The sequence below is a fragment of the Plodia interpunctella genome, chromosome 12 (assembly GCF_027563975.2).
Source record: "Plodia interpunctella isolate USDA-ARS_2022_Savannah chromosome 12, ilPloInte3.2, whole genome shotgun sequence".
Lineage (NCBI taxonomy): Eukaryota > Metazoa > Arthropoda > Insecta > Lepidoptera > Pyralidae > Plodia > Plodia interpunctella.
In genome coordinates this window covers 1577334-1589863 of record NC_071305.1, presented here as the reverse complement: position 1 = coordinate 1589863, position 12530 = coordinate 1577334, and the positions used below count along the sequence as shown (strand labels likewise).

Sequence of the window (12530 nt, the reverse complement as noted above, 5' to 3'; positions counted from 1 at the left end):
ATGACGTTTCTAATCCTTACATCCATAAATATTATAATTAACACAAAGTCCTCTGCTTGTCTGTTTGTTCGCGATAAACTCAAAAATTACTGCATGGATTTTTATGCGGTTTCCCCAATTGATAAGATTATTCGTGAGGAATGTTTCGGTGTATAATTTTTTATATTTTTACCCGAGCGAAGCCGGGAGGGGCCGCTAGTTTTTAATAAAAATATGTATAATATATATAATATATATATAATATATATTATATGTACAATACCTATTCCATCGTATTTCCGTCCCATCTATATCATCAAGACGCGGTTGGAGTTTTACACCATAGATACTAAATGCAAAATAATTCTATATTCTTATATACTTCCACAATTTTTCCTACCTAAGTAACTAATACCTACCTAGTAAGTACCTAAGAAATTGTCATTTACGTAGGTACTTTTATTATATAGTATCATTTAGTGTGTATTCCATAACCCAAGTCTTGAACTTACTTTGGGGCTTACTCAATCTGTGTGATTTGCTCCCATATATTTACATTTATTTTATTCATTTCTAGACTAAAACTACCTACATAAATAACGTTTTCTTGCAATTTTAAAACAAACTTACCGCTTTAAGATTTTCAGTACTTTAAATAAATAAATAAATATATTAGGACAAATCACACAGTAAGTTCGAGACTTGTGTTATGGGATGCTGACTCAACGATACTATATTTTATAACAAATACATATATAGATAAACATCCAAGACCCGGGCCAATCAGAAAAAGATCATTTTCCATCATGACCCGACCGGGGATCGAACCCGGGACCTCTCGGTTCAGTGGCAAGAACCACCTTACCACTGCGCCACCGAGGTCGTCATTTACTTACCAGAGATTTTTGAACAAAATTTCAAAATATAGAACTAACATACCACAGGACTAGTAAATAATCGGTCTAATGAAGCGGCGCTGTTAGGTTTGTAGTACCAAGGTTTTTCGAACTAACATAACATCGCATTGACAAAGCAACGTTGGAATAAAACATCGTGCTATTAAAATAGTGAAATATAGTCGGTCGCAGTATAAAGCTTCGAATACACATAGGGAACCCCCAAGCCACACAGCACAATAGTGCTTAATCATAAAAAAATACGACAACAAATCGGCGTTTACCTCAAATATTGTTATTATGGCGCCGTTGGTAAACTTTTTTATTGCTCACCAAACTTTACAAGGATCTCCAAGCAAGTAATAAAAGAACTACGTTTTATGACTTACTTCAGGGTTAAATGGTCTGACGAGGAAAAACATTTACAAGTAAAACATTTTAGTACCAACTACTATATAACTTTTCTATTCTATACAACGTGACGCCGCCGTGCCTGGTGTCTGCTAAAAAATGAACCTGTACAAAACATTAGTTGATCATGGCTGCCATCTTGACGTCAACCCCTTTTAAGGGATATCTCATCAATTGATTTAATTTATCAAGCTCAAAGAGTTCAACAATATGACCACATTTAAAGATTTTTTGAGGTGGTGACGATATTTACTGCGTTTGAGTCGGTGAATTTATGGAACCCCGTTTACGTAACTCTTACTGTTAGTTTATTGATATTCGAATTTAAGTTACTGCAATCTAAAAATGTTTTTTTATAGATAGATAGATAGATATATAGATAGATAGATAAACTCTTTATTGCACCATTCACAAAGGAGTACAGTTACAACAAGATATTCAAACATAATGAGTGCAAAGGCGGACTTATCGCTAATGCAATTTCTTCCAGCCAACCTTTGGATGGAAAGAGACACAAGTAAACTAAGAGGTTTTTAACTGGAGAGAGGTGGTTGACTTTTATCTATTATTTTTATCTTGAAAATCATCATATCCGCTCCTTATAACGTAAGTAAGGTTCAGTATTAAACTAAAAACTCTTAAAATGTCTATTACTACGTTTTAAGGTCTGCACGACAGATCCTATGTTGTCTGTCTCTCTATGTGGGTTTGTCGATTCTTAATTCGGAGATTATGGACTTCGCATGGCCCTCGGCATCGACACAATACAATACTAAATGCTATTGCACGTCATTTAAAATATACATACAAAAACGTATTATACATATAATTTAAAACTTATATAGATGAACAAGACAAAGCGCAAAAGGCAGCGTTATCGCTGATGCGTAAGCGATTGTCCTCTTTGCGTGTGGTCATCATTATCTGGGATCCCATTGGCATATACTTGACGACGTCAAGCCAGCGCTTCTTGACCCTTCTGCCAGAACCAAAAGGTAGCGATATGCGGCAACGTTTGGGATGATAGCACGCTCTCCATTTAATTTGGAATACCAATAGCTAGTGAAACATGTACCTTTGATTAAGTTTTGTTTTAACATCACATTGTGAGCATTGTAAACTCATGTTTTGGCAAATAAATTATCTTGGTCGTTCATCATCAGCATATCGAGTGTGTTATTGCTAACACTGGTGTGAGATTTTATTCAAATCACCTAAAGGCATCTGACATAACTTTTACGACTACTTACCTCCATCTAGTGGCATGTAGTCGCATACACACTAGGGAACTAAACTGTCAACCAGTCTGCAGTTTTCCTCACGATGTTTTCCTTCACCGGAAGCAAGTGGTGGTCAATAAAAACTGCTATATGAGTCAGATTGGTATACAAACTCTATGGCACGAGTAGGATATGAACCTGAGGCCTTTCGACCCACAGGCGAGCGTTTTAACCATTACACCACCACCGCTTCAATCTTTGACTTTGTCATATCCAGATATTTGTTCATTATTTTGTACAAAATTTGCTGGCATCATAGTAGAAACTCGATTTATTTAGGTAGGATGTACTATTAATTAAATAAAGTGTACGTGAGGTATATAGTTTCAGATATCATACAAGTTATTGGACGGAACTGCACTCGCCGGAATTACGTCCGAGTTTCATTCCAGTGAAACTTTCATCGGATTAGCCGGACAAATCTGTCAGATGTTTTGCTAGCAATTTTTCTAAAGCTAATTTCGGATACCATTTTCTTTGTTATACAGAATGGCTTTTTAAACATCAGCCAAATCAGATGAATGGATAAAATGAAGCTTGTATTTGTAGTGATATAAGTGATTGTTTTTGCTTTCCCTTAAAGAACTTGAAGACTTACTATAGAAACTAAATTTCCAATACGTTACTTCATCATTTATCTGGACAGATACTGTTTATATAAGATAAAAGTAAGTAGGTACACTATTTAACATGTAAAATACAAAACTAGGTTTCGCTCGCGACTGAATACGCGCGTAAAATATCTAGTTTGCCCGTTTCTATTTGAATTTTAGGAAATTTCCTCTTAGTGCTAGCTACCCTACACTCTCTAAGTAATCTGCATACTCGATTTCAACTTTCCACGCATAGGTAGTCTAGTTCTTGATATGCGTTGTCTGTTAGTCTGCGATGAAAGATTTTTTGAAATGGATACAAAAACGAAACACTGGAATCGACAACATATCAAAGAACGGGACGTTGGTCGTGAACCTAAACTGAAAATGAACAGGACACCTGACACGCTAAAGTTATGGCAAATGCAATAAGGTACTGGCTGAATGGCAAAGAATGCGGTGAAGTTTGTTGCGCCGCTTCTTCTTCACCTGCGGTTTGGAAGTCGGCAGTAAGTAGACTTAGTTTTAAGTAAATTTCTGACGTAATTAAATGATAATAAATACCATTCTAGGTTGAATAAAGAATTTTGAGTTTGAATGGTAACCCAGACCAAAAGAAAAGGGTATCAGACGACATACAATCTGACGGACAGACGACATCAGGTAAGGGTCGTGTAAAAAGAGAATCATATGCATCAGCAGTCGCAGAAAGAAGCAGAAATGATGATAATAAAGCGAAACAATGTTAAACCAGATAATACTCTAAGATACAAGCCTATAAATAGGGAATCGCAGTCTCCAGGATTTCAATCACACAGACCATTAACATCCTGTAATCAAACAAAGCGAAGACAAAGTTGCATAGTGTTGCGGCGACAAAGGATCGGTCACAAAGGGTTGATACAATGAAAGAAACGGTTCAGGTAGTGTTGTAGAAGACTCCAGTCGGGAATTTGAGCTTCGCTATTATGAGACTATGCTATAAAGGCTCGATTGTTGGTGGAGCGAACTTTGTGTCATCAGTGTAAAGTAATATATAAAATATTTGTAGGATTCTTCAAGAAAACAGCCGATAAGCAAAACCTCTATTTATTATTTTTTCCAATATTTATCTTACATCTTGTCTTACTTAACCGTCTAACCTCTCGCTATCCGCCCTTCACCCCTCTCCCTTCCTTCCCTCGCCTTCACTTTTTCAATCCATTATAACTAATTTAAGTAGGTATGCGTCTCATTGAGTGTCCTACTATATATTTTTTTAATGAAATAAATCCTACATATATAAAATTACAATATAATGCATGAACTTAAATTTTTCATAATTTGTATTATCATTTGTAAATCATTGCATTGAATTATCATTAGCAAAAATACTTTTGTGTCTATTTTTTTTTAGAAATACATAATTGAAGACTCAAAAAATGTTTGAATATGGTTAGGGTGAAACTGACAAATATATATAGATATAATATACTATATGCTAGTAATTTTCAATACTATATTTTTAGGTGCGTATTTTATGACTCACGTTCAGCAATGTGAAATTCTTGTTCTTGACTTGAATAATGATGTGTATCCTAAATTATGATAATTATGTTATGGACATGAATATATATTTCTATAAATCAAATGATATTGAATGAATATCATTATATTCATAGAAATATGTTCATATTACTAGTATAATATGTTCATATTATTAGTACTATTTTGACATTTAACTGTAGCAATTTTGTTTTATTTCAACTCCGACTCATTGGTAATCTGAATAGAAATATTGCAATGAAATCTCAATAACAAATCTCACTAAGTTGAGACTAGTCACATCACTAGCCACGAACACGAGTTTATCTCACAAATTACCGCGCACCTACTTAGAAGTGCTGACTTTGTTTTATGGCTTTCATTGTGTGACACGATAAGCTTTTTGGGGATGAGTTCAAACAATGACTCGGATTTGAGGGGGTCGCACATTGAAGGGTTGTTAAAGAGATGACATCGTTGGCGTCACACATGCATGATATAAATGTAAAAAAATATATAAAAACAAACAAAACAAAACGTGAAGGAAGTTACGCATATGTACAAGGATCGCAGGTAGTGGATTTAATTTTCTACTACGTCTTAGAAAAATTTGCTATTTGTCATCTAAATTTGTAAAAAAAAAAAAACACTTCGAATTTTTTTATGTCTGCTGTCGGTCTGTTCCGCTTTCATTACTAAACCGCGGGACTGATTTTTAAAATTTGGTATACATATATGGTTAAAGACTGGAGTCTTTCAAACATAAGACTACTTTTTTTTTGAAAAATCAACCACCAATTGACTACAATGGCGGGTGAAAGTTTGAAGGACAAAAAACTTATTACGAGTAAAAAATAAAACAAAAAAAAAACTAAACGTAAATCCGGCGCGATATTTGCTGAATTCTAATTGAATGTTACATCGAAATGTGCACCGTATCAGACTAAGTTGTTAGCACGCAGATATAATATAACGCAGATACAAAATAAAACATTTAAATATAAATATGGTACAAAAATTATTTCCATCTCTCTCATAATCATGTATTCCCGGTAACAACTAGTCCCAATGGCCAGGGTTCGCGTAAAAAAATTACCTTTAAATTTGAAAGATTTTGCTATGATTTTACAACCTGCTAACTTTCAACCCTCTTTGGGAATGATATTATCACTATAGCTGCTAAAAATATGTGTTGTAATGTCGACTAGTGCGATCCCCGAGGAAGGATATAGATTGGTCCTATTCCAGGGCGGAACCATTCGCCACATATGTTACAAACATTGTGCCCTTGATCACATAGTGCGTTAGTTACCAATGTCAATTCTGTGTATTTCGTGTCACTGTTATAACAAATTGCGTCATCGGTAATAGAGTGTTGCTTTGTATTTATAACGGGAATAGGTTTTACCACGTTAGTGCCAAATTGCAAAACGACTGTCTGAAAGTTGCAGAAGTATCCTAGATAATTCTCTAATTCACCTCAATTCAATGCTCGGTCTTGACGTGCAAGACGAACAAACAATTATATTTATAGTAAACTATATAACTGCGCCCCGGGACTTCGGTCCCGTGCGAATTACGGTATAAAAAAGTACCCTATGTATTATTCTAGGTTATATTCCACCCATATACCAAATTTCGTAATAATCTGTCCAGTAAATTTTGCGTGAAAGAGTGACAAACATACATTACACACATTCATCCTCACAAACTTTCGCATCTAATATTAGTAGGATGTTATAGAATATAGTACCGTTGAGTTAGTATCCTATAACACAAGTCTCGAACTTTAGAGCTAGGGAACTCAATTTGCGTGATTTGTACCTACCTAATTTTTTTTTTTCTAAATAAAAATAAACTAATTGGAGTATTACCTGTCTCTTCATAGTCGTATTCCTCATCGCTGAGGGTCGTGGTTATAACGTGGAATGAAATACACACAACATTCTTGGCATTATTAATGGAGTGGTTTGCCATTGCCTTCTCCATTTCACACACAAGTTAATAAGAATCAAGAAGCAAGTGGTGGACGATGAAAACTACTATACGTGAGTCACATTGGTATACAATGTCATGTGGCATGAGTAGGATTCGAATCTGGGACCTTTCGATCCACAGGAGGCGTCTTAACCATTACACCACCACCGCTATTACCTTACCACCGCATTACCTTTAGGAAAAGATATAAAAGAACTATAAATCGCTAACTTTTAGATCTACCTTTTCGGCAAAATAATTGGTAAGGTTACCAGGTTTTCATGAATAGCCAAGTAGTTCAGAACTAGTAAAACAACCTTTAACAACAATTGGAAATGGTAGAACGAGTTCTTGAAGACTTTCCAAATTTCGTGGCGTGTGGATCACGCCCTAGATAAGGTCCTGTTTATCTCCTGATTAGATGACTAAAAGCCTTGACAGCTGAGAAGCAACAGCACTCCGAAAGAGTGATGCGGTCAAGCTCGTGGCTTTGTAAAACCACAACCAAAATGTAGATATATTTTTGGCGGTCCTCGGCTTTGAGATATCATAACCGAATATAATATCGGGATCATGTTTAACTAAGAACTAGGGGAACTAGGGTTGGCTGCCATATTGACGGTGTTTGCTTCAATAACCTGAGTTATGCGAACGACATGGTTCTCCTCAGCCCATCGATCAGTGGGCTCACCCAGTTGCTGTCAGTTTGTGAGAGTTATGCTAAATCTCATGGGCTAAAATATAATGTAGCGAAAACCGAGATGCTCGTTTTCAGGGCGGGAACGAGTCCGGAGAACGTCACCGAAGTTACATTGAATGGCTCAGTAGTTCGGGTTGTCGAACAGTTTAAGTATCTTGGTCATATTGTGACTGGAGACCGTAAAGATGATTTAGATATGGAGCGTGAGAGACGGGCATTGTCGGTTCGGTGTAACATGCTCGCGCGCCGTTTTGCTAGATGTAGTGGAGAAGTGAAGGAGACCCTCTTTAGAGCTTACTGCCAGTGCTTCTACACTTGCCAGTTCTGGTATAATTATAAGAGGTCTTCCTTCAGCACCGTAAGGGTGCAGTATAATAATGCATACCGCATCCTTATGAAGCTTCCTCGCTACTGCAGCGCGTCGGGCATGTTCGCTGAGGGGAGAATGCCCGATTTCTTTGCTATTATAAGGTCATGTATATCTTCCTTCTGGGACAGATTGCGTGACGCTAGTAATAGCATTCTTAAAGTAATTTGTAAAGACTTGACAAGCCTGATGATGCGATATTGGATCAGAGCACATCGGGAACCTAACAAAAAATGATTATTGTAAGACTGAAAATACGCCTTGTGGCTTTATTTTTACTTTATTTCATTTAGATAATTCATTGTATTTATTTTACATATGTAAATGTACAAATGTGTGGGTTTTTACCTAAAATAAATAACTATTATTATTATTATTATTATTATTTAATCTTCCATTCTGATTTGGTAGACAAGATAAAAACAGAATGTGTCAGTTGCTTCTCCTTCTGCGCAGATTGTAAAAGTAAATCAAGGGAACTGGCTTTAAACTGGAGATTATTTTAATAGGTGATGGTCTAACAACTTGTCACTACTCGTAAATCTCAATTCCATTAATAAGCCCACCACACAGTTACACGTCGGCTTCGAGTTTCGCAGCTCTTGGCTTTGTCTACGTTTACATTTTTTCGCATCTAATAATATTTTTCGTGAAACGGTGTATATTGTTTGGAGTGTTAAAACCCTTTTAATTATCAATACCACCTTTGTTTACAGTATAATCCGCGGCCAGATTTTTAAAAAGCTTTTTTGTTTTAATCATAAACAAAAATGACGGAAGTGTTTTCAATTAAGCGATACACCGGAACGTTTTTGTTCAAAAATATCAAGTCAATTAATGTTTTTCTCAAACTAATTACCTGGCTAAAGTCCGGCGTAAAAACGAGGTCCCAACGTTAACGAAGATTAATTGTTTCTTGCAAAATTGTTTTTTAATTAGCCATTTCATATTTCTGCGTGAAACGAAATTACCTATGTTGAATATTTTTTTGGTTGTTTCTAATTTACACAGGGCCCAATGGCCACAGCTCTGGAGAGAATTAGAAAAACCGACGTTAAAGAGAGATGTTGCAATATTACACTAATACTTACTACCTCAAACTTTTCTGTCACCTGCCAAACTGCATACATGTACGGACATACCTTAAACAAAAAAAAAAATATAGTTGTTACCTACTAGTGAATCCTGTGGTATATTCATAGGAGTTTTTAAATTCATCCAACCAAGTAGCATGTAACAACATTATGTATATTTAACAAAATTCAGTACACTAGTTATCGAACGCAACCTAAAAAATCGACTAAAAAATTAACAGGTTTGATATTAGGTAGGCGTTAGTTTTAAAGTGCGCGCAGATATTTCAATGCAACACAGCCGAGAATAAAACCGTGAATACAAATAAGAGAGAGTACTTAGGTATACGCAGATCTTTGTTTCACTGATTTATATTTAAATCTATGTCAGTTCTAGATTCTTTATGGTTGTGGTAAATAAACAAAATAATAAATATATTAGGACAAGACACAGATTGAGCTAGCTCCAAAGTAAGTTCGAAACTTGTGTTATGGGACACTAACTCAACGATACTATATTTTATAACAAATACATTTAGAGATAAACATCCAAGACCCGGGCCAATCAGAAAAAGATCATTTTCCATCATGACCCGACCGAGGATCGAACCCGGGACCTCTCAGTTCAGAAGCAAGCACTTGACCACTGCGCCACCGAGGTCGTCAAAAAGAAAAAGAGGTATAGCAAAAAAAAAATACAGTTTCGGTCCTTAACATGCGTAAAGGGCCAGAAGCTTTACACATTGCTTTAAATAAAGTAGCGTCATTTGCAAACTAATTTTAAGCGGATCTCGTTACCGTCTTACCCTAAAGCCCTTCTTCTTGACGAATAGCAAGGCTTAAGATTAAGACAACCTCTGGTGGTGCGGCTAGTTCAAACAGGGCGAGTTTACTGGCACGTCGGGTGCGTGTTATTGATTCACACATGTTAAAGTACCTATGTACACATAATATAATTATGAATATATATTTGGAAGGTGCATATTATATTTATGAATTATGTATATGGTTGGAGATTTTATTTTAACTTTAGGTTTTACTTAACAACAGTTTTTATCAATATATTGACAGAAATTATATCGTCATGTGATACATAACTTACCTTATGTTTAACCTCAGTATAATGACGGGAAATGATATGGTCACATGGTAAGTTTAACCATATTATTACACATGAACATTAATAATAAATGAGAATTCTGTTATTGAATGTTTTATATTTTGAAATAATTTAAGTTTTTATAGACAACTAGACCCATCCCAGCTCCACCTGAGTTCTATATACTTTTAGCATAAAATTATCTTAATAACAGTGAAAACTACATCAAAATCCGTTGTGTGGTTTGTTTTATACTGTGTAGTACAGACCTACGGCCTGTTTTATTTATAACACTAGCTTTTATCCCGCGGCTTCACCCGCGTAATTTTTTCCGTTATGAAAGGTACCCTATGCCCTTCTCCATACTTCAATCTACATGTATTCAACATTTCGGTTGAGTAGATAAAGCGTGAAGAGGTAACAAATAAACACACTAACTTACTTTCGCATTTATTATATTAGTTAAGATAACACATAACGGAAATCAATAAAAAAATAAAACGAAATACCAAATACTTAGAATAAAGCCGGCATACCTACGTTCTGAAATCTCACCAACTATTCCAAATTACTCTACCAATGTGAACCGTCGAACCTTCGACCAACTTTCACTGAGACAAATTTTACACAACGCAATACTTTCAAGTGTAATTACAGGCTTGAAAATTAAACGCATAAGTGTTAGGTGTTCTTAATTTGGACCGGCATCTTCCGGTTTAAGTTTGTTTTGCATATTAAATGGTGTAATTATTTTAATCAACATTTCCATTAATATTTTGGGTTACAAGTTTCGGGATATGTAAATTTTCGGTTTTATCGTCTGTATTTGTAAATGTGCGTTGAATAAAGCTCTAGTATTTTGTATTTGTTGAGAAGTTATATTTAATAATATAGAATTTAATACCCACTCACATGCACCTACTATTAATTTGTACAGTGTAAAGCTTACATGAACTATGAAAAATATAGTAATGTGTAGAAAATTCTTAACAACTATTCATGCCACGGACAGATAGACAAACAGATACACAGACACGTTAAACTTATAACTCCCCTCCGTCTGGCGTTGGGGGTTAAAAAATACGTCGACTGGAAGCTTGTCTTATCTCAGTAAATCGTGTTACGTTACCTGATTACTCAGTTCTGGAATAGTGCAAGTTGATCCTCGTGTCCATACTAAGTTCTAAACTCACGATTGATCCGGCAACTTGTTTGAGACAAGTCAACAAATAGTTTGGACTGTTGTGTTCTAGTCTACGAGTACATTATGTAGAAGCCACAGTGCTCTGAAGTTGTAACCAAATATTGTATTATGCAGTCTTAGGTCTGGTCATGATGGGTTCTAAATTAGTAGACTGCTGACAACAAATCTCCATAAAAATGGTTAACAGACAAAAGAGAGGTTGAGCTCAGGTTGGCAAAATCAAAATCAAATCATTTATTCAGAAATTAGGCCTTCACAGGCACTTTTTCACGTCATATTCTAAATTAAATGATGTTTACCAAAGCTACAAACTACTAGCATTTCGGAACGACCACTGCTGAGAAGAAATGCCGAGAGAAACTCATTCAAACAGTGTTGGTCCCTATTATGCCAGAAGGGCTTACCATTTTTTAAATATAAATGTATGTATAATTTTTTATCAGTAATATAACAATGTAAGTACACAATAAAGTACATGGTATCAAATCAAAAGGTATAAACATATTATGATTGTGATCAAGTGCTGATGAAAGGAAAATATATATACCTATATATATATATATATATGTATAATTAACCAAACAAAAAAAACTTTTAATAAAAGATCGAGCTGACCAGTACCCCACGGCAGCACCCATTCATGAGTTGACGCGTGAGTCAGTCATAGCGAAGCTTAACCACAATAGAGGGAACCTCCCGACCCGATCCACGACGCTACCGGTTTGACTATTTGAGTGTGCTAAATGATGAATGGCTAAAGCCCAACCGCCAATGTTAGTATCACATGAGGCTTACATCCATAAATATAAATAACTATCTACGCCCCGCGGCTTCGCTCCCGTGGGAATAACGAGATAAAAAGTACGCCATGTATTATTCCAGGTTATATTCTAACCGTGTACCAAATTTCATAACAATCGGTCCAGTAGATTTTGAGTGAAAGAGCAACAAACATAGACACATACATCCTCAAAAACTTTCGCATTTGTAATATTAGTAGAATAGATGATGATAGTTCTGCTATAGTAATAAGTAACAAATTTACCTTTTGCAATGAAAACTATGAAAATATAGTTATTGAACTGTCTATCAATCTATTATTTACAGTTGAACAAAGTAAAGACAAACACTATCATATTATAAATAGTATTAAAGAAAATACTCTTACCGTTTTAGCTAGAGCGTGAAACAGCTTACTTAAATTTAATGCAGCTTATTAATTAACGTGTCCGAGACTGCAAGTATTAAGTTGAAAATTAACGATTCTTGGTTGCTTATAAGCGGATAAATTTGTGATCCGAAATTTTTATGGTGATTTTTCGCCTGATTTTGTGGCGTGTGTTCCCGTATTGGAATGAAACCATAATCTCCTGTTGATGTCAGACAATATGATTAACAGACACATAGTTTTGACAGTAGATAGGTAA

General features: G+C 35.4%; 2 protein-coding genes across 4 annotated transcripts in view; one reads left to right on the top strand and one right to left on the bottom strand.

Moving 5' to 3' along the window:
- LOC128674064 (connectin-like) overlaps positions 1-12530 on the bottom strand; it is a 235357-nt gene that overhangs the window by 105544 nt on the left and 117283 nt on the right. The gene's annotated exons all lie outside the window — the stretch shown is intronic.
- On the top strand, positions 7317-7964 carry LOC128674465 (uncharacterized). The gene has a single exon (XM_053752986.1). The coding sequence runs from the start codon at positions 7317-7319 to the stop codon at positions 7962-7964; it is 648 nt and encodes a 215-aa protein (XP_053608961.1).